Raw genomic sequence first — 26,871 nt, forward strand, 5'->3', positions numbered from 1 at the left:
ATCTCACGAGCCGCCACTGATTGCATGTATGTCAACCAGAAATACAAAACCTCTCTAGCTTGTGAAGATTTGCACACTCAGCGATCTCCACGGTGTATGTACGGATGCTGATACAAATAGCTGACACGATGTATGGACACGCTTGGACTTCCTATCACCGCCTTCGATAAAAATATCCTTGCGCTATAAATCACAGCTGGACTAAACACACTGGCCCAGTGAAATTAATCGTGCATTCTAATTGGTTAAATTCAAATAAGCATTGTTCAGACTCTTTTCTTACGCTCATCCCAACAAAGCGACCTGTTCCTGTATTGCACAGAATAGATTTAGTTGCAACAGTTGATTAAGAAGACGTCTTAAAGTGTGTATAACAAGAAGGTCTTAAAACTCAACTCACCTGCTCGGTAGCATAGGTGACGTCACAGCCGGAAAGCCAGAACAGAACCTGATAAGCGCTTTGTCGATGCATTAAACAGAGTCGAGTCAGAAGAGAGGCGAAGATCGCAAGGCGTCAGCTCCTTCAGCGGTTATTCTAGGCTATGTAAGTAATATCTAACCTCTTTGTTTAAAAAATAAATCATGTTTAGTTTTGTGTGAAATTAATTTAATCTTGAATCTAAATCAAGAACCAATTAGTTTTCCTATGTATTCTGAGTAGAACCAGCTCATTCAGTAAAGTCAAACTTCTTTTCTATTATACGAGTATTATAGTGGTGATATCAGTACGGTCAGAACACTGTAGTCAACCGTTCTACAAGTCATCCGACGCAAAATAAAGTAAAGCTTAACTTGCGTGCCATAAGAAGCGTCTGCATAACATGTGCGTATGTATATATGTATGGGTATTAATATTGCAAGTGAGCAAGCACACCGTAGTAATGATAAATTATTTGCACACAATAAATAAATACATAAATAGGTAAACAAGAAAATAAATACGTAAGTAAATAAACATAAATAAAGAAATAAATCTAAATAAATAATAAATAAATAAGTGAATAAATAAATAAGTAAATAAGTAAGTAAGTAAATATGTAAGTAAATAAGTAAGTAAATAAATAAGTAAATACATATTCGATTGAGGGAAAACCCTGGAAAAACCTCAACCAGGTAATTTGCCCCGACTGGGATTCGAACACGGACCAACTGGTTTCGCGGTCTAACTATTACTCTAGAGGTGTGGGTGACACAATGTATAACATAGCAACAACAACACAATCATGGACGACACTGTTTCTTCTCTTCCTTTCTTTGCAATTTGGCAAAGCTATACATTTTTATTCTTCTTTTTCGTTCCTTCTTCCTGGATCCGTTCTCACGTTGTTTTTTTCTAGTTTCCACACTTAATTATATTCTCTCACTATTCTTTTCTCTCTTATTTATTTGAAAAGTAAGAAAGAAAGGGACGACGAATGTTTGAAGGACCACAAATACAAAAGTAAGAAAGAATAGAAAAAAAAAAAGAAAAATTTTGGAAAAAAAAAATATATATGCACTGTGCCAGGGATATACAACCAAGTAGAATACGTCACCGAGTTTCTTGAATGAAACTACAGTTCTGTTGGTTTGATGACTTTAATTTCTTTTTTTGCTTACAAATTGATCTGTGATAAAAGAATTAAGTCTTCATATGAAGCGAAATTGCAAAATTAGTTTGAGATGACAAAATTTTTTCTAACTACGTTATATGGTTCACTCAACGTGCATCATACATGTCTATTGTCACAGTAGTTTTGCTGAATTCGCGATTATAAATCAAATGAGTAGTCGCACAGGCCTGTAGCGGCTCCCGATACCGAGATTAATACTGAGAGAATTCGCGCGGAAGTGCTAATTTCATTCGAAACTTCGGCGTCTCCACGCCCCTCACACAAGTTTCTTTGGTTCAAGGCCTAACTAATAATAACATTAAAATTCGGCTGTTTCTCGTAATCTTACTGTAAAAATTCATAATTCTGTACATTTCTTTCACTACGGATCCCGGAAAATCTGCCTATACTCGGTACGTGGAAAGAGATATTCAACGTCAAAAGTGAAGGTGAAGAAAAGTAAGGATTACATATTATTGTTCTCTTTGTCTCACTATTATCTTTATATTTAATATTCACCATTTTCTCTATTTTTCAATGCATCATTCTCTTCCTTCCTCTCCTCTCCACTGCCCTCCTCCTCTCCCCCTCCTCCAAACCCCTCCCAACCCTCTCTTCTACCTCTCCTCCCCGCCCGTGCCATTCCTTCACTTTCCCTTCTTTTCCTTCTCTTTCCTTTCCTTTTTCCTCTTTCTCCTTTCCTCTTTCTCTTTTCCTCCTCTTTTCTCTTTCCCTTTCCTTTTCCCTTTTCTTTTCCATTTTTCCTTTTTCCTTTTCCCCTTTTCCTTTTCCCTTTCCCTTTCTCTTTCCTTTTTCTCTTTTCCTTTTCCCTTTTCCTTTTCCTTTTCCCTTTCCCTTTTCTCTTTCCGTTCCCCTTTAACCGTTCCCCTTTACCGTTCCCATTTCCCGTTCCCCCTTCCCCGTTCACCCTTCCCTTCCCTTCCCTACCCTTCCTTTCCCTTCCCTTCCCTTCCCTTTCCTATCCTACCCTTCTTTTTCCTTCCCTTTCCTTCCCTTCCCTTCCCTTCCCTTCCCTTCCCTTTCTACCATTTCACTTCCTTTTTTTTGCTATTCCTTTCCTTTCCTTTCCTTACTTTCCTTCTCTTTCCTTCCCTTCCCTTCCCTTCCCTTCCCTTCCCTTTCCATCACTTCACTTCCTTTTTTTGCTATTCCTTTCCTTTCCTTTCCTTTCTTTTCCTTTCCTTACTTTCCTACTCTTTCCTTCCCTTGCCTTCCCTTCCCTACTTTTCTTTTCCCTTCCCTTTCCTTTCCTTTCCTTTCCTTTCCTTTCCTTCTTTTTCCTTTCCTTCCCCGTCGACTTGATTGGCTTAAATGCTACAGGCCCACGTCCGTAGATTTACTGGCATGTAAAAGAACTCCTGCGGGACAAAATTCCGGTACATCAGGCGACTCTGCAGTTGCGAGCGTCGTTAAATAAAACATAACATTTTAACTTCCCTTCCCTTCCCTTCCCTTCCCTTCCCTTCCCTTCCCTTCTTTTTCCTTCCCTTTCCTTTCCTTCCCCGTCGACCTGGTTGGCGAGTTGGTATAGCGCTGGCCTTCTATGGCCAAGGTTGCGGGTTCGATCCCGGGCCAGGTGGATGGCATTTAAGTGTACTTAAATGTGACAGGCTCATGTCAGTAGATTTACTGGCATGTAAAAGAACTTCTGCGGGACAAAATTCCGGTACATCCGGCGACGCTGATATAACCTCTGCAGTTGCGAGCGTCGTTAAATAAAACATAACATTTTAACTTCCCTTCCCTTCCCTTCCCTTCCCTTCCCTTCCCTTCCCTTCCCTTCCCTTCCCTTCCCTTCCCTTCCCTTCCCTTCCCCTCCCTTTCCTTTCCTTTCCTTTCCTTTCCTTTCCTTTCCTTTCCTTTCCTTTCCTTTCCATCACTTCATTTCCCTTTCCTTTCCTTCTACCCTTCTATTTTCTGTTCTTTTTATCTAATTATGTCTTTCTATGTATCATTCTATTTTTCATATTCCAAGATAGTGATCACTGATCAGTCACATTGGAAATGACAGAATCGATCTGAAAGTACAACTACCAATTTTTAATTATATTACTATACATATGAAAACTTATTCTGTCTGTACTCGTGGTACCGTCCCCACCTAACACCAAGCAAGTTTAATTCCTTTTCAATATATATTTTGCTAAATTTTCCGTTTTCAATCGAAACGGAGGGATGGTCTTTAAGTTCATTAAACGAAATAATGCACGATGGAATTACTAAATGGAAATCAAACTTTTTTATCTCATTAATATACATCAACATGTCGGCCTGTTTGGGGCAGTTGGTAAAGCGCTGGCCTTCTATGCCCGAGGTTGCGGGTTCGATCCTGGGCCAGGTCGATGGCATTTAAGTGTACTTAAATGTGTCAGGCTCATATTAGTAGTACTGGCATGTAACAGAACTCCTGCGGAAAAAAATTCCGGCACACCGGTGACGCTGATATAACCTCGACAGTGTCGAGCGTCGTTAAATGAAACATAACATTTTAACATTTCATCAACATTTGAAGCAATTTCATGAATAACAGGCGGTACATACCAAAACTCTCAGGTGGTGGTTAAGCATATTTTGTAACTTTTACGTGTTGTTTGGTTTTTCTTCAGAAGCTCTTGTTTTACAAATTACATAGAATTGTAAAAATTACCATTTGCATTTTTTTTATACATTTCATCTATTTCTAAGTGATTTCAGAGCCTCGTAGTGGGGGTTGGCAGTTCAGACTTGTTTTCCTCCTCCCCTATTTCTCCTGTTTCTTCTTTTTGACCAGTCTGATCCCTAATTAATTTCCCGTACACAATCATTGCCTGTGTTTCCTCTGTAATCACCAGACAAGTTACGCATAGTAATGGGTGTGAGAAATTCTTCTTCTTATTAATATGACTAAACATTTATATAAATATACATATAAATAAATCAAACAAAATATATTTAGAAAACGCATATCTTCAAAGTACCGACTAGTATGTGCGAAGTTCAAACATGAGAGAGAAAACCAAAACATTGGAAACTGAGTCTCATTCCATATGAAGAGTCCACTGCAAGAAAGATGGATGTCATTTTGCAGGAGAAGCAATTGAAAGTTTGAAATGCTTAGCGCTCGAAGCTTAACTGTGATTTTCCGATCATTACTGGACAATGACTATCAGTGTTAATGCCATATAACTCTGTATGTACATTTTATATGTCTTAAGCTATGCATTGACAGTATCCGTTCATTTTCGACAAGAAAGTGACATCCATCATTCTTGCAGTGGACTCTTCATGTGGGGGGGGGGGAAATAGCAAGCGGTTTAAAATAATGTTTTGAAATGTTCGAACACGAGAGAGGCTACCAAGACATTAAAACTTCGTCTTATTTTATATGAAAAGCTAATCGCAAGTTCTATGCTAAAACATGAAGGGGTGGAAGTGGACGACAGCGAATATTTTTAAAACAAAGTAGAACAAACACGACAGGCCTTCTTCTGTAGACCGAACATAGACGAATGTCGAACTTCGTCATACCCGACTAACTTCAATACTTAATACTTCCACCATCTGTACAGTCACACAAACATTGTTGCCGTGCAACTGTGATTTATTTGAATATTACTTGAAGAACGTAATTATAGCTATTCTCTTCCGGTAATTGGTATAGTAACTACTGTCATGTATTTTAAAACACAGTGTGATGTACCTATGTGTACTTATATTTCTGTCGAAGTTTAATCATATTTTTGTAATAAAAATTACCTGTCTTTACATCTAAATAAAACGGTCAATCTAGAGCATCCACCAGCCCCTGAACGAATATTGCACACTTTTGTCACTGCCAATGCGGGGCTATAAACCAATTTTCAATACTTTTATCACAACCACAACACATTTAAAATCTTATTGTACTATATATAGAGAATTATTACTACATTAACACATGTAGTATATCACGAAACATGTGAAATGTAATTATTATGAAAGTCGCCATTGCTTCTTCTTCGAATTAGTAGTATTAGTACAATCCACTTCCACTAGATGGAAACCGACACGATTGGTAGAGCCGGCAATACATGAAAACGAATTATACTAAATGTGCGACAGGTTAGGTTAGGTTTGATTAAGTGTGTAGTATTATAAGAAAGGTTAGGTTAGATTAAGTGTGTATATTATGGCTATGTTGGCAACACTGAAACCCACTGTCAAATTAAAGAAATATGGCGGTATTCTTCGTTCACGCACGACGATTTTCGTATATAGGCCTAAATAAAGTATGTATTTAGGGCGGGTTGGGTGCGCTTACAGCTCTCCCAGTGATTACATTAATTATCTGCTACTAAATGCTTTAAATCCAAGGCATTTTCAAGATATTTTTTATTTATTTATTAGTGGCTGGGACATAAGAAAGATTCACCAATAAAACTTCACAAGATTTGTTCTAAAAATCCTTACTCAGCTAAAAGCATGAAGGGTTGAGAGAGAAGTGTAGGAGAGGCCAGCGAACTGAAGGGCACAGATCATACAAGGGGCAAGACCGAGCGAGCGAGACAGACCCGCTTCTTCAAAGCAGACTTCGGTTCTTGTCACGCTCGACAAACTTGAACCGAACATAGAGCATGAAATGCACGACTAATTGCTACAGTATGATCTTACACCTTTTACGCTTTCTGTTATTATTAATAAAATGAGATTGCACTACTAACTTTGTAGCTAAGTATTATTTCTTAATCCAAAGACTGCAGTAACGTTTAATGAGATAGGCGGGAGCAGTAACATATACGAGGCCGCCAATCATTTACTCCCACCAACAACTTCGTAACCCTTTACCCGCTAAAATTATTCCAAATAATTTTTTCATTAATAATTGACATATTCCTATTCAGTGGGATGATATTACAGCGGAAAAGCAGATTTTGTTAATTTTGTGTACATAGAGTTCTTACAAAACACCGTCCCATAAATGGGACATTGGCACATTGCATTAGCAAAATTAACATATACATATACATTATTGTAATTTTAGCTTTGCGCGGTTATTGCATGAATGAGGTGATTTCGTGGGTCAAACCTTACGTCCGTGCTCACCCTTCCACCCAAAAATTTACTACCTTGAGGACTCTACGCTTTGGTGTGGACTCAGTCGTTTTGTTGAGATATGCTAGAACTATCTTCCTTCGAACATCCAAAAGTGAAACATTTTCTTCTTTGTTGACAATTTTGTAGGTTCGCCAAGAATTTACAACCATTATATCAATCATCTGAGTAAAAGGAGGCCAATACCATTTTTTGAGAGGACCCGAATTCGATTCAGTGATATTTGTTTATGCAGCAAGTCCACTCCACCCATATGCAGATTATATTCTTGTATAGCTTTTGGGATGGGTATATGTATTTCTTTCTCCTCTTTCTGCGAATATCTACGAACGTTAGTGCACGGTTATACTGTACTGAAGTTAGTACCCACAATGACGACTTCGTTATCTTTCCACTTTTGAATCAGTATCTCATTTGTTGTATCGACACTGAAGTCACAAAAACCTCTCTGTTCCTTCTTCTCTATATCTTTAGTAGACATGGCTGGACACTTGCTAGTGCGATTGTCCCTCATTGTCCCTGTCGCTTTGATGTTCCTGGATTTTAGGGCTGTAAGTGCATCTACACTAGTGAAAAAGTTGTCAAAAAAACAACTTGATTTGTTGTGTCTTATTCCCTGGAATTACACTAGTGAGCTCGGCCTAAAGGTCCTGCTTGATTGTCCGTTCTTCCACAGTATGGTAAAAAATTATACATGCAACCATTCGAACTACATAAGCAACACATCTTGTATCCAAATTTGATTGGCTTGGCCCTCTTGCTGGGCGTCTACCATAGTAGCGAACCATTATTTAATCTAAAGAAAGTTTACCATGAAAAATTTGAAATTTTAAAAATTCTTCTAGAACAGTATCAAAAAATAGCCTCAATTTATACATTTTATCAGATTTATCAATTTTTAAATTATTGTTCAGATGGAGGAATTTCCTGATTTCTCTGAAACGATTTTTGGCATCGATTTATAAACTAATGCAACTTCTACATCTGGAACTTGTTCCCAGTACATGTCTTCCTGAGGTAGTTCATGGTAGCCGGAAAGCAACAAAATACCTATAAATGGCTTTAGTTGCTCTTTATAATAATAATAATAATAATAATAATAATAATAATAATAATAATAATAATAATAATAATAATAATAATAATAATCCGTGGCGCTACAACCCATAAAGGGCCAAGACCTACCAGCCGACTGCTGGCCTCACGGCCACATGCCAAAGCAGAGGTGGACGATCATCCAACCAGAATGGAGGTATCGTATGGTTAGCACAATGAGCCACCCAACCGTTGTAGCTGGTTTGCATAACAGGATTTGGCTACCAATTGTAGCTCCCCAAGTGCATCACGATGCTGGGTGGACACCAGTCCCATACACTGGCCAACATTTCATGAGAAATTTTCTTCCCTCATGAGGACTCGAACCAGCGCGCATTCCGTAACGCGAGTCCTAGGCAGGATACCTTAGGCCCGATGCAGACTAGCGTCATAAAGACGCGCGTCCATTGGTTGACGCTGCGTCCCTGTGTCCACCCGTCCACACGTAGCGTCATAATGACGCATATTGTTCCGACTTTTGGAATCTTTCAGAGATCCATGATGGAAGTGTACAGAAGAAAACGTGCTGTTTTTGCGTGTTTAGTTTACAAAAACTAGTTGAAGCGCACAGAGAGGCGGTTTTGGGAACATCCATTGGTTGCCAAACGATTCCTTCAAGGTACTTTTACGACAATGTTCGCAGAATTGAGAGAAGATGATACAAAATTCTTTAATTATTTTCGAATGAGTATTAAATCATTTGATGAACTGGCATGTAAGATAGGTGACCTGATCAAAAGTGAAGATACTGTGATGACACTAGCAATCCCTCCCTTAGAAATGTAAATTTTAAGGCAAGTTCACTCATTCAAAGTATATTGATATTGAAAATGAAATATGTTTAGTTTGGTATTATTAGGTTATATTTTCTAAGTTTTAAAGTATAAGTTTTAAAAGTATAAAAGTGAACTGTAGGGAAGACTTAAATAACTGACAAACAACGATATTGATTAGCTATCTAGCATTTGAATACATAATCTATCACTGAAACATTACAAAAATTAATACAATTACACTGCACTTACATGAACAACAATTAGGTCTAAGGAAACTGAAACAAGTCTACAGACTCGGTGGAGTCTTCTAGTGAGTGTGTTGAAATGTTGCTCATCGCAGGAGAACATTGAACAGAGAGGATACTGCCAGGGTACACGTGGCTGGTTTTGGGAAGGAAAATGCTGATCCTGAGGAACATTGTGCTGTGTATGGGTTGCGGTATGAATAACAGACAGTCTTATTTTCTTGGCAAAGTCCAAAACTCCACTCCTAAAATGCAATGTTTGTTTAACATTAAAAGTACTAACGATTGCAATCGGAGACTAAAAAAAATACCTATCATCGTTAGGCTTAGGAGCAGGAACATTAGGGATTGGAGTCTTCATGAAATATATCATAGTATCCTCCAAATCCCTTCGTCGCTTTGCTGGACGCTCAGAGAGGAAAGGTGGTTTAGCTGAGGCATTCCTCACTTGAAACATCTGGGAATTTTTTAATCGCTTCAATAAATAATTCTACGTCGATTTCGCTGTCCATACTAAGCCGATAGACGCACGTGTGAATTGAACAACAGTCAACAATGAAGTGCCAGAACGCAGCAGCCAGCGGTGACGCTGCGTTTTGGCAGAACCCGCAACTAGAAAATTAACGCTGCGTCACCGCCGTCTATCTTTACCTGACGCTGCGTCCCGGGGACCACGTGTGTATGGGTCACTTTAGAACAATGTACTTCTAAACCGCGCATCAATGGGACGCTGCGTCACAGCGTCCTTTTAACGCTAGTCTGTATCGGGCCTTAGACCACGACGCCACGGCTCGGGACTTAGTTCCTCTTTACTTATAGAAAAACCAGGATGATTCTTCTGATTAGCATAAATTTCACTCTGATTTATAACCATTCCAACACTTTGTCAGAAAATTTCTCAAAAATATCTACTACGCTTTTCACATGTATATAACCTAAACTGTCATCAATTTCACAGTAAGTACTGTCTGCACTGCATGTTGCTTCACATTTCATCCATTTGGGCCCCGCTGTCACTTGTAGCTCAATTTGTTTTTTTGATGATGTTGGTTTTTCAGTACCAGCACATGTTTTTCTCTTTTTATTATGAGGATTTTCTGAAGCCAATGGAAGAATTTCATCTGTTCCACAATTTACTGATACTTCTTCAGTTCTTACAAATACTTCTAATGTTCCAGCTACATCTTGCACTTCATTCTCACGCATATCTTCCTCGTCCGTTACTTCATCTGGATCTAGGGGTACAATTACAAACTCAGTATCATCCACAGCCTGTTCCTCTCGTTCCAGATCTTCCATAACACTCTGTATCTCTTTGACTGTTAGACTCTTAGTGTAATAACGTGACCATGTCGTTTACTTATCTGAAATAAGAAATATAATGACCGTTAGGGTATATAATGTAGGCCTACCATAGAAGTATATTAGTCTATAGTAAATTTGACTCCCTTAGGTCTCGTTAATGGATCTGAGAAAATTAAAGTAATGATAAAATATCGCAAAATCATTCGTGTAATATAATAAAATAATAATGAAACCTTAAACTGCAAGTGTATTACGCCAATGTCCCAAAAATTGGACGTTATAGAAAAACATGAATAATAATTACCTATGAGTTAAAATGAGCGAAGTGTTGTATTGTAGTACTTCGTAGAATTGTAACTAATGATTCTGACACAGTTGGAATTACTACAACGCATTTGCAAATGCCAATTTCCCACTCCAAATAAAAGCAACAAAAATTAAGAGAAATACATATTAATCAATTATTCCTACGCTACATAAGGGCAATCAACAATGCAAAAACTGTTTTCCTGTCTTTAACATTATCCAGTACTACCAATATAATCACAGAAAGTATGCCCATTGTTGTTCATCTTGTGTAGAAAAATAAATATGAATGTCCCAAAAAGGGACAATGGTAGGAAATGGGTTAAGACTTCTCTAGGTTGCCTTACTCTTTTTACTGGCATTGGCTATATAGGATGCATTAGAAGAAAGTTTGACCTACTTTAGAGTCACTTGTACATTGTAACATTGTAATTTGACCTTGCTTCTTCTATGGTATACTTTATAGAGCATAACAGAAAAGGATGCAGATAAGAAACATATTCTTTCATACTTTTAGGTCATCATTGTACAAGCGTATAATATGTTTATTATCCTTATACAGATTAGACTGATTTATAATCTTAGTTGGAAAACAAGCATCCATACCAGCACAGAAGGCAGTCATGAAAGTATCAAACATACAATCTGTCTTGACATATGAAGCACAGTACCAGTCAACACAAGATAAGTATTGAATAAAGTTAAGTAAATAATGATCCTTAAAAGAAAGAAGTTTAATATAGTTGAAACGTTTACTATCATAATGAGATTTTTTAGGAATTAGATTAAAAGATAAAGCATTATGATCCGAAATGGGTACATCAAGAACCTCAGTATTTATCAGAAAACGAGGCAAATTAGCTGCTATATTATCTAAACAAGAGGTACCTCTGGTTAGTTTAATTTATAATTTAGTACAATAGCAATTGATACATCACAGAATATAAAAAAATTGAGTAGATGCATTAGAGCTTACAGACACATCAATATTTACATCACCGCAGATTTCATTTCATTTACTGTTCTACCTAAGGGCAGGTCTTTTACTGCAAACCCAGCTTTCTCCAGTCTTTCCAATTTTCTGCCTTCCTCTTTGTCTCCGCATATGATCCATATATCCTAATATCGTCTATCACCTGATATCTTCTTCTGCCCCGAACTATTCTCCCGTTCACCATTCCTTCCAGTGCATCCTTCAGTAGGCAGTTTCTTTTCAGCCGGTGACCCAACCAATTCCTTTTCCTCTTCCTGTTCAGTTTCAGCAACATTCTTTCTTCACCCACTCTTTCCAACACAGCTTCATTTCTTATTCTGTCTGTCCACTTCACTCGTTCCATTCTTCTCCAAATGCACATTTCAAATGCTTCTATTCGCTTCGTCGTATTGTCATACAATGCCACACTCCATACAAAGCACTTCACTGGTCTCTTCCTTAGTTCTTTTTCCAGAGGTCCGCAGAAGATGCTCCTTTTTTCTATTAAAAGCTTCCTTTGGCATTGCTATCCTTCGTTTAACTTCCAGGCAGCAGCTCATGTTACTGCTTATAGTACACTCCAAATATTTGAAGCTGTCCACTTGCTCTACTGTCTCATTTAGAATTCGGTAAGTTTACCTTCATTTTTCTTCCTATGACCATGGTCTTCGTTTTATTTGCACTTATCTTCATCCCATATTGTTCACAGCTGTCATTTAGCTTCTGTAGCATATCCTTTAGTATCATCTCCTCTTCTGCTAACAAAGCCATATCACCAGAAAATCTTATGCATTTTATTCTTCTGTCGCCTATTATCACTCTTCCCAGGTTGTGAAAACAGTTCTTCACTAAATTCTCGAAGTATATATTGAACGAGGTAGGTGATAAAGAAGATTATAATAGAATAATTAAAATAACTTATAAATATCAAAAATATTTCCAATTAGTTGAAAAGCAAATTAATGTCGCCTGCAGGAGAATGATAAACGAGGCAATAATAATTTTAAGATCACATAAAATTAGAGCAACGAGTTCAAAATGTAATTCACAACAAAATTCCTAAACATTTATAGTCTGGTACTTTAAATAGTATTTTAAATAAATTGCAACACGTCCATGGGAGAATAAATGACGACAAAATATTGAAGCACGATTATACCCACAAATATTATCAAAAGTTATAGTTCTTCAAAGTACAGAAGTGTTCAGATACACAGGAAACCATATTTACCTTTATTAAGTAGAATATTAGATTTATCAATTAATCTTCTTTAGTATTCAGTTGTTTGCTGACAATGTAAAGTCCACTATAGTCCTCTGTAGTCTATCCAGTTGTTGTTTTTCACGAGAAATGAGGGGTATTTTGATCGGTGTTCATTATAGATTCCTGCTAGTAGCCAGAGTTGGGGTGTAGTCAATATATACTGCAGGGCTGTGTCTTCTGCAACTGGTACTGATGATTTTAATTTACTTCTTTTGTGATTTATATCAGTCTTGTTAAACATAGATTGAACATTAAAACTGAGTAAAGTCAAAATATTTCGAGTATAATCCAAATTAATACTCATGTTACGTTATGTTTTTGCCTGAAGTGAAAAAGCGCCTAACACAAGCATTTTGAGGCCATCTATTAGGATCAAGTGCAAAATCTAAGTGTTCTTCATATAAGTTTATCTTAAACGAAGAATACAGGTCACAGAATGTCTGGAAATTAACTGTTCAAATGTTACTTTAGGAAAAATTGACCTAAAGAAATCAACAAGCTGTTTGTTCTTGGTGCTGGGATCAAGTCTATACACATGTAAAGAAGCAATTCTCGGAACACCAGAAATTTTTGTAATATTAGAATCACTGGAAACTTTGTTCCCAACAGTAGTAGTATGTAGCCAACTCCAAGGTATATCAAGAATTTTCTACTCTACGGCAATTACGAGGCTGTCAAGAAAGTGATTTTTCCTGGGTTCTTTTACAGAAAAAAAAAGCGCATTTCAAATTCAAATTCAAATTTTTTTACAATTTACATTTGAAATGATACATATGAATATATACCCGAAATGAGCATATGCTCGTGCTCGGGTACAGTCCAGTAGTCTACATAAATTTTAAAAGGATCAAATAATAATGCTGATGATAGAAATAATTGTAATAATAATAATAATAATAATAATAATAATAATAATAATACAAAAATATTTACAATAATAAAATAAATACTAACACGGATAAAATAAAATATAAAACCACTAGCGAGAGTTAACACAACTTAAATAAGCATATAATAACCAGAAAAAAAATGAACTCGAAAATCAACAGAAAAGTTCGATATATCGCAGACGACAGCAATCGCCGTATTGACATTGTGTTATGCATTATTGGAGTAGGGGAGGCCGAAGGTCTACGTAACTGCCGTTCTCTTCGAAATCTCGTACAATCATGGGAAGTTAATGCTGAAAAACAAAATGTCTACGAGTCAAACTGTTCATTATTAACAGGATAAATACAAATAATACTGAAATATATTAATCAAGTTTCAGTTATAGATCTCTCCTTTTGTGCAAGAGGTATCATATCAAACTAATTGCTTGGAAAGATTTATTGAAACAAATACAGCAATTGTTGCACTATTTGTTAACAAATCCCCCACTGAAATTGAGACATTTGTCATACTATGGGATCAATTTTCTGTCGTATAAGTCAGCCGCCTGGGATCAGACAGCGTCTTCACCTCTTTCTCGATCTTAAGATATGACAAATGTTTCAATTCCGGTTGGGAATATGTTGAAAAATAGCTCAGCAATTGCTGTGGCTGTTTCAATATTTTTTTCAATGGAATTGTGCTCTCTTTCTGTTAACGGCCCCTGGCGAACTTATTATTTATTACGTCCCTCGTAATTGCGGTCGAGTGGCCAAAATTTGTATAAGCACTTCTTTTGACATTATTAATATGGTCATGGGTGGGGAACTCGTGCTCTCGAAATGTGAACACAACCTCAGTGCAGGTAGAACGGACTCTGTACTGTAGTGTCTGTATACAAGTTTGCTCGCGTCTGCAGTAAGTGGCGGCTCGTTTTAAGTGAAAAACAATATAATCCCCAGATTACTTTTCTTAGTGATGAGTCGAAAGAGAAAGATTTTTTATTAAGAAAGGACATAAAGCTTCTATTATGTTCTATTAACTTTCTTACGCATGACATTTTATGTTACAAATAAACACAGTGAAGGTTTTAGTAAAGAAATACTGTCTAGATCTGGTTAGAATAGCTAAAGGTAAAAATGTGATATCAACAAGGTGAGACTGATATCAAATATCGTTAGCACGTTGTGCGTGCGAGTTACAGAATTGCACGACATATGAGAACATATAAGAACATTTATGGATAAATTTGAAATGTGGCAGTATCATGTAGAACATAGACAACTTCACTTTTTTTACTGTAAACTATCTTGAAGAGTGATATGAAAATTTTCTTATTAAATATAAGACCCTACTTCAAGACCTACAGCAGAATTCTCTGCTAAGTTTAGAGAAACAGTGACAATTGGCAAGGAACCGAGATTTTTCTGAAATACTTTTGGCTTACAGCCGATAGAAGATTCTGAAAGATTATAGCATGAATTGATAAATCTGCAAAACAGCGCGCCACTCAGATTCCAGCGAAATCAGGAAGCGAACTGTTCGTAATGCTGCCTAAGTCAGAATTTCCAAATATACTTTTTGCTTCCATATATACTGTATGTCCTTGAATCAGAGTTTAATACAAGAAAGAAGTGTAAAAACTCTCAATGTACAGAAAGAGTTTAGAGGTAAGTTTATTTCATCTGCCGTGACATGTGAAAAATACTTCCTTGAATATGTGTTTGTTTGCGAATATAGACTATTACTTTTCTGAGAACAGAGAAATACTCTTTAATGTATAAAGACTTGTAAATTCTCCCGTTCTTTGTTTCAAATAAGACATATAATAAATATTAACAAGTAGTATAATAATAAATAAGTGTTGCAGCTATGTTTGTTGTCTCTTGAAAAGGTGTATTCAGGTTGTGTTTCCAGTACTAAACTAATTTACAAAGCTACGGAATAATATAATTGTTTATGTGTGTTTAGGTACAGTCTGTCTAAAATTACTATAATTATTGTACCAGCCTCATTATGAAATTCAAATCATAGAGTAGATAACACGATCACCTGCATGAGCCGCCAGAGCGCACCATGGCAGTGAACTGCTTTTGCAGCGAAACTACAAACAACTTGTAACTGCTGCGGCTGGCTCCGTCTGTCTTTCTCTCTTTCAAGGTTTTTTAGCACTTTGTGAGCACGAGTTGCCCATCCATGAACATGGTGGAAGAAAAAAAATTAACTTTATTATCTGATTCCATCAGAATGTTTGCTTGTCAGACGACAAAACGCGGCCGCCTTGTCTTAGCACAGTTCCCAACTTATCGTATTAATGGGTCACGCAACAAGCTTGCTGCTTGACGTCCACCGCCAGAGTCGTTAATATTTTTAATGATGCTTGAACATCTATCCTCTAATTTGAAGGTTTCTTCTTATCGCTTGTCGATGCTCATAATAATTATAGATTCAGTAGACTTAGTTTCAGTAATATTCAAGGCTTTGAATTGGCCACCATTTATTCCATGTGTTCACTTAAAAAATTTGCACCTTCAATAATTTTAGACATGCGGGAATACGATATTGGGGAAACACACGTCTGTTTAATATTCTCGTTCAAAACCACCTCCGGATTTAATTTTCTGTTCCACTTCTTTACTTCCACCCAGTCCTACCTTTGAATTTAAAATTGCATAAAAAAAATTGAATCGACCCATCAATTTTTTAGGTACAGCCATAGAAATATCATTTAATGAATTGAAGAAAATATTATATGGGTATTTATGAAGAAGGTACTGTGTTACTGCAGTATGTACTAGAAACCAAATCTGTTGTTTGCCTGGTGTGATTCGATTTCTTGTTGTGGAATTGCCCGAGCTTTATTTTTCGTTTCCTTCATTTGTTAAGTTAATTTATACAAAATGTACAGCAATATGCAATGCATTCATGTAAGTAGTCGTAATTTATTATTTGTTATTATAAATTGTTCTTTGTTGTTATCCTTCGAATAATGCACTAATTTATAACAATGTAATCTAATGCATCTAATCTAGTAAAGTTGGATTGTGTACTGTATACTTTGAGATTATTACGGAAGCCTTTTGAAGCGTGGATCATGTGAGTTCCTATCACTACATTGTCCTTACTCTGCAGATTCCTTAATGGAGAATTGTAGCTGAGTTCGTACAGAAACATGGAGACTTCGGAGAGCAAGAAGAGACCGCACAGATCGGCATATTCGCAGGTAAGGAAATTGAGACAAAATTAAAATATCTATTAATCAATAATATTATACGTATGATAATATTGAAATGAGCAGAGTAAGAGAGACTAGGATAAGATTTGCGGAATAAAATAGGATATCACATGATATTATACAGTTATGTTGTGTGATGTGACATGATAATGATGACATTATATGTTGTGTTATTATCAGAGACCGGAACTTTGGCAGAATGCCTTTTTAAATGTGATAAATCTACCTTCATTTTGAAAGTAAATCTGTACGAATTATACCTTTGTGATTGAAACGTCACAGTTTATGTTGCCCTTTTCTGCCTTTTTAAATATAAATGCCTAATTTACAAAACAAATGCTTTTTTTGCCTTTATTTGATTATTTACCTATTATTTCTTAATTTATTATTAAAAATTACCTACAGGTATATTTTAATTTATTTCTCTAACCGCTACAATGAAAGTGACTTCACCGAATGCATATTATTGTCTTTCAGTCAGTTCATATTCTCTTTGCAACAATGAGTGCTGCTGTGCAAAAATGTATAACAGTAAGCGTTTTAATTATCGCTTGTGTTTACTTCTCAAGGCAACAATGAGTGCGGGTCTAACGTTATTTTTAACGGTTATTTTTCTTGCAGTTTTCATTGCGACATTGTAGCTAGCTAAATATTTCATATCGCAACATATCAGTACAACCAAACACAAAAATTCACTTTCCAGGAATAGTGGGAAGAAGATGTCTTTGCTTCCAACAGTAATTGCAACATCGAGTCGAAAATCTCAATTTGCATTCGACTTATGTAAAGCTTTTCTTGTTGCCGTAATCCCTTTGTGGAAAGTGCAAGGTTGTCGGTCTAGTGCAAGGTTTTTGTAATTACCTTTTATTGCGTATTTTAACTATTTATAATACCTTTTTGCCTGTCTAATTTAGCTATTTATGCCTTTTTGCCTGCCTATTTTAGCTATTTATGCCTTTTGCCTGCCTATTTTAGCTATTTATGCCTTTTTGCCTGCCTATTTTAGCTATTTATGCCTTTTTGCCTGCCTATTTTAGCTATGTATGCCTTTTTGCCTGCCTATTTTAGCTATTTATGCCTTTTGCATGCCTATTTTAGCTATTTATGCCTTTTTGCCTGCCTATCTTAATGCTTTATAATGCCTAAACTTCCGGTCTCTGGTTATTATGATTATGATATTTTGTGTTACATAGTACAAAATATTAAATTATATTTTATTTATTAGGATTCAGTACATTGTGATAGAGTAACGGTAGTTTGTATGATACGATATGACATAACATGATATAGTGTGATGTAATATGATATATGATATGCTGTAATATGATATGATATAGGCTATGTTGTAATGTGATCTGATATGTGATATGATATATGATACGATACGACATGATACTGCATGCTATTGTGGCGTAATGCAGTCAACAAAATGTTTGGTTTGGTTTCAGTGCAACCAACACAATTAGTTTCTTTTCATGAATTACATATCGTCTTTGTTTTTATGAAACCTCCTATGTTAGAGTAGCCTACAGAAAATAATAATTTTTCAGGAGGAAGAAAATTAATTAAATATCAACAAGGTAACCCAGTTTCAACACGCGGAAGAAATTAATTATATATTTCTGAAGTGATATAGTATTAAAATTGTGTAATGAAGATGAGACATGTCATACAATACACAGATACAGGTCCGCGCGAATCAAAGCCATAGCAGTTCTGAGGATAGCCTACAACAGGCTGAAAGTATTCAACAAGGTAACCTAGTGTTGAAAGTTCTGTAATCAAGAAGTACAATTATTTTACTATGCTTTCTCAACTGCTATGGTTATTTAGCGATGAAAGTGGTAATGCCAGAATCAAGCGCAGAAGGTTATCCAGAGGGAAAACACCGGCAAAACCTTCAACCAATATTTGAACCAAAGCTCCCTCGTTTCACAGTCAGACATACTAACCGTTGCTCCACAGTAGTGGATCCTTAGGATAGACTCAAAATGCATATGCTTGATTTGTTTCAGTTTCTGTAATATTATTAATTTATTTTATTGATATCGGCGCTGTGGTGCGCTTCTGTTTCTTTCAGGCGGTCTACATCGCCGTTGCCAGTCTAGTATGTGCGTCAACAGGAATGGCTTTGGGTCATTCCGCGGTACTGCTGCCGGAACTGCAGTCGTCCAATAGCAGTATCGTGGTCGACATGGAAACCGGATCCTGGATTGGTAAACACCATTCACATTTAACTTAGTCTTACGGAATTTCATCAAATTTAATCGACTGCAAAACTAGCTGTTGGTATTGTCCATATTGAATAGGCCTATACGTTGAGAGCGGTCGGTAGTTTCTACATTAAATTGAATGTTGCCACCAGTACATAGTCCTTAAGAAGCTTCAGATAGAAATAATTCACGTTGCATACATTAAATATTTGTGGCATGTAAGTAAACAACGTGTTAAGGGTCAAAAAAGCTGAAATTTGAGTCTTTGGTGAGATAGTGTTATAACCTCCATCGCAAATAACACCTAGTCTATTCTGATCTAAGTGTGGAATACAGGGTGTTAAAAAATATCCAATATTTTAGGAGGTGATAGTGTGCATCAAAACAAGAAAAAAAGTCTTATAAAGGTGGGACCTAAAACACATACTTTCTGAGATCTGAACACTTGTTTATAGGAGGTGCGCAATGTGACGTCCATTGATGGCAATGCTTCGGAGTAAGGAATCACACACTCTTTGAAATTGACCTAGTTATTCTTGATAACCAAAAGTCTAGGGGATTTAGTTTTGAGGAACGAGAGGCCAAGATTTAGGGCCTTCCCAATCAATCCAGTGGTCTTGAAATATCAGGATCAGGTGTTCACGCTCATTGCGGAAAGAATGTGCTGGTGTGCCATCATGCATGAACCACATCTGTAGTCTTTGCTGACATGGCACATACTCCAGCAAGGTAGGCAATACGTTAATTAGTAAGTCCTGATAACGAGCCCCAGTTAATCTCTGTGGTAGCACGTATGGCCCTTAATCTATCACCAAGAACGCCTGCCCATACGTTGATTGAGAATCGGTGCTGATGCCTTGTTTCTTCAAGTGCATGGGAGTTTTCATCAGCCCACACATGCTGATTACGAAAATTCGCAACACCATCTCTCCTGAACCCTACTCTTATCCGCAACCAGACTTTTCTTTTCAGTATTCCTCGCGACGTATCAATGTATTTCATGCCAGCAGTGTCAACTACGATATGTTTATCTGGTAGTCTTCTGTATTGTAGGGCATAGAAATGCATTGCCATAAATGGACGTCACACTAAGCACCTCTTATGAACAATGTTGAGATCTCAGAAAATATGTGTCGTAGGACCCATGTTTATTAGACATTTTTTCTTGTTTTGATGCATATTATCACCTCCTAAAGTATTGGATACTTTTTTAACACCCTGTATATGTAAAATAGTCGTTGAAAACTTTTGATAGCCTAATAATGAGTCAAGTGCCAAAATATAATTTATAACCTAATTATTGAGAATTATTGAGAAGAGCTCGTCAGATGAAGTGCGATTCTTGTTATTAAAAATAAATAAAAACTAATACTGTGAAATGAAAGGGGAAACAGTGAAATATTGAGAAAGAAGGAAAGAACCTACGGAGTGGAGGAAAAGAATAGGCCTATCTTCGAAAGGATAACCTTGTCGTTGCAGGTAATTAGTCTCCTCCAAGCATGAGATAAGCCAGGAATATTTAATTGAGCTTATTTTACAAAATCATGAATTTGTAAGTGTAACTTAGTTTGAAAGAATATGGAGGGTAGCGGCGAATATATTGAATAAGCAGTCGCGGATAAGGGATGGTCCTCCAGTTTGGGGGTTGGGCGCAGAACTAACAACTCGTCACCGTAAAAATCAGCTTTTGTCATTCAGTTTGCTCTCATATAAGCTGAATGTTAGAATTTATGAAACGGTTATATTATCGGTTATTTTGTATGGTTGTGAAAGTTGGACTCTCACTTTGAGGGAGGAACAGAGGTTAAGGACGTTTGAGAAAAAAGTGCTTAGGAAAATGTTTGAGGCTAAGAGGGATGAAGTTACAGGAGAATGAAGAAAGTTACACAACGTAGATCTGCACGCATTGTATTCTTCACATAACATAATTAGGAAATTTAAATCCAGACGCTTGAAATGGGCAGGGCATGTAGGCTAGCACGTATGGGCGAGTCTAGAAATGCATATAGAGTTTTAGTTAAGAGGTCGGAGGAAAAGACCTTTGGGAAGGTCAAGACGTAGATGGGAGGATAATATTAAAATGGATTTGAGGGAGGTGGGGCATGATCGGAGAGAATGGATTTATCTTGCTCACGACAGGGATCGATGGCGGGCTTATGTGAGGGCGGCAATGAACCTCGGGATTCTCTAAAATCCATAAGTAAGTAACTGAGTTTAAAGACCTACCAAAATGCATCATATTAAGAAAAATATTATATTGTTTGATTTTGTAGTTAGGCTGGACTTTTAGTATATAATTTTTCCACTTAATTAATAATTTAAGTATCATATATTCTTTACTTGCATTTCTTATTCGCAATGGTAATGACTTATTTTTCCCAATACTGTTTTATTTTATGTTTTGCGATCGTGATTTTCACCACTAAGGTGCAGATTTCGGAAGGACAGTGTATGAGATAGACAGCTGAACGACTAGGGGTTCTCCAAATTCCGTCAACTTTGAATGATATGAAGAGTTCAAGAAAATCCATATCTTAAAGAAGGAAGTGAAACCGGCTGATCTTCAACAGATACAACGGAAAGCACTTCGGAATGTGATAAGATTGTCTAAAGACACGGGACGGGACTTAAATAAAATGCAGTCCAAATCTCGCTTCCGTATAAAAGGGAGGGTAATGCTAGTGTATTATATATTTTTATTCTTGTAGATTTTTGTACTAATTTATCTTTTAATGTATTGTTTATTATTCCTAGAATTTGTGTAAATTTGGTAATTTTCTTGTTCACATCTTTTTCATTTTGATAAGATATTTCACAACCCAGATAATTGCAATTTTGTACTTGTTCGAGGCATTGGTTATTGTGTCTTATCTTACTGGGTCTTGTCCTAAAAATGCCATTCATTTTTATTTTTGTGCTGAAATTTCCATCTCAAAATCTTTTAATATTTTATTTAATATATATAATCCTCTTTGTAAATTATTATCCTCTGAATTGGAAATTATGACTTGATCATCGGCATAGAGTAAGGTATTTAATGTTAGAGCACTGGTTATTTTGATTCCTGATGTGTAGATTTGGTTCCATTTTAAAATAATTTCATTTATATAAATATTAAATAAAGTTGGTGATAATGGACAACCTTGTCGAACTCCATTATTAACTAATTTTCTTTCTGATATAAAGTTATTTATTTTGACACTTATTTTTTCCTGCTATTCTAGACAGGGTTATATATATGTGTGTGTATATATATATATATATATATATATATATATATATATATATATATATATAGGAGAGAGTCGGGTAGTATCGGACATCGGGTAATATCGGACAGTGAGTTTCTTTCATCTACCACACGATGATAGTACCTGATTGACATGGTTACGTTTCTGTGATGTCGCATAGAGAAATGTAATCATGTCATTCAAGTACTACCATATGCTGGTAGATGAAAGAAACGCACTGTCCGATACTACCCTATGTCCGATACTACCCGACTCTCCCCTAACCTAAGGCCTACGTTTTGTTGATTATCTCAGAACTATGTTTTTGGCGCTTGTCCCTCCAACTATAGAATGTACACCTTTTGACACGAAAAATGATCGCTCTCCTGTAGCGTAAATTTGTCTATGTATCGTTCAGGTTAACGCGCGATTCACATGGGGAAATATTAAGCATCGAGATCCGAGGATGAAATCTACGTTTATGTCACGAAAAAACATATTCCCTTCGAAGACTTTATGGTTTAACGGTAGAGCTCTCTCTTCTCGTTCTAAAGACCTGGCTTCGAATCTCTCTGTGTAAACACGCAGTACACAGTGATTCCCGAGCTATTCCGAGGTGGGACTTAGTGTGTGAACAGCGACAATTTCCGTGTCAAGGGGTGTACATGGCAAACATTTTCTGAGATCCACTCTTTGATTTCAGCCAGCCTCTTATAATTAAGGGAGGAGATGGGCCAAAATTTATAACTTCTGTAGTTTTGAGCCAGTTGGTTCATTTTGGCACACATATTCCACATATGATATATATCGTCGTTGTTCCTTAAGGAAATCCTATTTGCAAAATATAACATTTTTCAGTAGGAAGGATAAACACATTTATTTATTCTATGGCAACAGTGCATAGGATATTGTGAATTCTTACATTTCCGAAAGAAACAAATATAATTACATATAGGAGATTTTATTATTTGCTATATCATTAAGTTATTTAATAGACCAAAAATCTGTGTCACAGAGCAGTTATTGCAGGAACAACGACGAGATATATATATATATATATATATACAGGCTATTTCCGATGTGGTGTTACTAACTTTCAGGGATGATGGCAAAGGGCACACGTATCAATTTGAGATCAGGAACCATGGTCCGGAAATGAATGAGTCATGTAACCCAGGTATTTTCTGAGTTATGCTCTTTTTCTAAAAAAATTGGGGCATACTTAAATATGATCTAGAAAAAAATTACAGTATCTTTGATGTACTTAGAAAAACACTAAGCATCCATATTTCAGAAATAGCCTATATCCTTAGAATAGAGAAAAAAAATTATTTTGTTAAAAGCTATTTTTTTAATTTTCTACTACTTATTGTTATACAAATTATTTTTCAATTTCGAAAGTAATTAACATATAAAAAATCTTATAAATTAACTTGTTAATCACACTTTACAAAACATGCAGTAAAAATTTCATGTTCCTAGCATCAAAATTGTAAGAGCCTTTATATTTCGAACCTGATGAAATGTGCTTACAAAAAAGTCTCAGAAAGCAGCTTGTAAAATTTGCATGGAATTGAAGTTCAAGGGTGCAGACATTTATATACAGTATTACGTAATTTTTATGCATGAGCATTGAAACTTGCTCATCATGTAAATAAAAATTACTGATTCATTTTTTACATGAAAACGAAAATAGGATTTTTGACTGAAAGTGACCAAAATTTCACCCGTCACTTCCCTTAAAATAAAATAAGTGTTCTGCGATCGTTTTTTCACTTAATGTTTCAGCCAGTGTGTATTCCTTTACCAGCCCTATCGGGTGTCTGTTCGGAGGAGTTGCGATGGATGTTTGGGGAAGGAAGCGGATGTTCGTCATTTTCAACTTGTTGATGGTCCTGGGTTGGACTGTGATCGCAGGCTCACAAGATATCACCATGCTGCTCGTGGCACGCATTATCGAAGGCTTCTCGAGAGGGGCGGCCTTAACAATTATATCGGTACAGTTATTAACATAAATTCTGTCAATAGAATAAGACTAAGATCATCAGTCTACAAAAGGCATGCAATAATATTACCTACTGTACGATTTTAATAATTACGTACGGAAATTTACAGGGAATAACTAACAATTTATTTGTAATAAAATTAGTATGTGATAATTATTTCATATTAAATGTATCAACATCTGATATGTAGCCTACATCTGTTATCAGGCAGTGCATCTCACTTTACGATAAGTGTCAGAGGAAGAACAATTTTATTGATCTGAAGTCTGGTTAGTGTAATATGTATCTAGTCAGCGATGTATGTAATGGAGGCGAAAAGTTACTGGCTACACTACCTCTTTATCTCTTGGCTTAGTTACCTCATGAATTATACCTTAATGGTGTCACGTGTGACATTGAAACCTGCCTTCAAATAGTTGAAACAACAATAGCGATATCTTATGCGAAGTTTTACCGCTAGATGGCAGAAGCGTTCCATGCGGTGCAACATGTTGTAGTGCTATGTTATGTGATACGCTACAGTTGATTACGTTTTCCCACTTTTGGTTTTCTGTGCGTGTCAAAATTATATTTATTAGTAATATACGTTACAAGAGCGGTATGTTGACGTTTTCATGTTCGAGGAAAAGATTGAAAAAGCGAAACGTAGTTGAGCTTCTTTAATTTCCGAGAACATGAAAACAAACATACCGCTCGTGTATCGTACATTATTTTGTGCGAAGATCGTTTATTACATTCCTGAAAGACGAATTTCTAATTATTTGCAATGAAATCTCCATGTTGGTATCTGTTTAATGACGGCAACTTCGGAAAATCAAAATATCTTTCTTCAACATTGTTGTTATTAAATGTTTTCTGTGTTTACTGTATTCCAGCTGGCCGTGATATACGTCTGTCTTTTTTTCCCCCAGTCTATAAATGCGAACTTAAAACAAACGGTAAGGTTATGTAATGATTTTTTTTTTCATTTTAATATTTTAACAATATTATTTATATAACATATTGCAGTAATAACATCGGCATCTGGAATGTTGTTGATTTTTTCACGGCTGTCTTAATGTTACTTGTATCAGGAATGCAATAAGTTTCGTGGAGTAGTAGACTTTACTTAATTTTTGCAAATATTTAAAAACAATAATTAACATTGCAATTTAGGTGAAATTGCAGTGGTACGTTTCCAGTTTATAATTATTACTATGTTAAACGTCTCTAAAAATAATATGTTAAAAGCCTAAAGCAGTAAAATGAATGTCGCGCTTAAGCGGTAAGAAGAGGGAAATTGTTATGTGTGTTGCGTTGGGAATATTGAATGTGGTATTTCACACTTACCGCGTAATGGTTCGGTGCGCAAAACAAGCAAATACGCACGATCTCGCACAAAATTATTTTGTATAACCTAGTATAATTTAATATAATTCAGTATTTTCTTACTTCATAATTTAATTTAATTTACAATAAATAATAACGTAACCTGTATAATATTGAGCGATTCCCTGAGATGAGTGGGGAAATCTGCAATATGCAGAGTATAGATACGAGTAAATTGAATGTTCATGAACCTAAACGAGAACTTTGAGAACGAGATGCACGAATAAAAAAATAGGAACTATGTCGAAGGTGAATATTGCCCTCTTTAATCATTAGTATTTAAGAACCGTATGCTAAAAACAGGATATGGAGTCACCAATGTGTGTTTTTTTTTTAGGGAAGGGACTATCGAGATTGAATTCCTCTTATTTTTTCTGTAGTTGCAGAAAGATCAAATGCAATTTTTAATGGGATGATATAATATGATCGCAGTAGTATCACGATTAGTAGTGCGTTTTGTAGGTTAAGGACATGCAGTTTTGAATACTATGTGGGTTAATTTTGAAAACTTGAAGTTAAAAAAATGGTTTTAATAATTAGGGTACAGTACATTAAAAACATTATTCACGAAATGGATTTCACTACGGATCGTCCTGGATAGTAAACATCCTAGTTTATCGAGAGTTTGCTGAAGGCGTAAACTTCGGAGACTCCAACTACTGCATATAATCTAAGCTAACATAGCTCGCTGTCGAGGTTTCATATGTTTTTATTAATTTTTCTCTTTCCTCTTCCAAAATGAAACTATAGTCAATAATTCCTTACTTGAAGTAGTTACTTTTATTTAATAGCTAGCACTTTCGAGGCGCAATTTAATTACTTATATTTTTTAAGGTTTAAAGCATATTCAGAGTATTTCGGGACCTGATTGAAGACAAAAAGCTTTCCCTGGTTTTTATATGTAGGAACATAACAAAATTTGCCATTTTTAGTTGTTTTTAAGAGTATTTAATATACTAATACACTACGTATATCCTCAATGTTTATATACCGAAAAACAAATGCACAAGCAAAGCGCATCCCTCAAAGTACACGTACGCCATCTGTTGGTGCTAGTTCAGGATATCCCTATTAAAAGACACTAGACTGGAGGATACATAATTGAAGAGTCCACTGCAAGAATGACGGATGTCACTTTCTGTCGAAAATGAACCAAGACTGTCAATGCATAGCTTAAGACATATAGAATGTACATACAAAGTTATATGGCATTAACACTGATAGTCATTGTCCAGTAATGATTGGAAAATCACAGTTAAGCTTTGAGCGCTAAACATTTCAATTTTTCAATTGCTTCTCCTG

The 26,871-nt window shown here is 36.0% G+C and overlaps 1 protein-coding gene across 3 annotated transcripts in view; it reads left to right on the forward strand.

The window, feature by feature from the left end:
- The first annotated feature begins 346 nt into the window (after positions 1-346).
- The window catches only part of LOC138709289 (facilitated trehalose transporter Tret1-like), a 45,755-nt gene continuing 19,230 nt past the window's right edge, over positions 347-26,871 (forward strand). Inside the window, exons 1-4 of one of the 3 annotated variants that reach the window (XM_069839953.1) lie at positions 347-544; positions 16,650-16,740; positions 18,833-18,968; positions 23,984-24,192. In XM_069839953.1, the coding sequence (XP_069696054.1) occupies positions 16,690-16,740; positions 18,833-18,968; positions 23,984-24,192 (396 nt within the window). In that variant the 5' untranslated portion in view covers positions 347-544; positions 16,650-16,689. Of the gene's footprint in view, positions 545-13,575; positions 16,445-16,649; positions 16,741-18,832; positions 18,969-23,983; positions 24,193-26,871 lie in introns of those variants that run through there. The other 2 variants (XM_069839952.1, XR_011334903.1) reach the window with 2 other exon arrangements.

The sequence above is a fragment of the Periplaneta americana genome, chromosome 11 (genome assembly GCF_040183065.1).
Source record: "Periplaneta americana isolate PAMFEO1 chromosome 11, P.americana_PAMFEO1_priV1, whole genome shotgun sequence".
Taxonomy (NCBI): Eukaryota; Metazoa; Arthropoda; class Insecta; order Blattodea; family Blattidae; genus Periplaneta; species Periplaneta americana.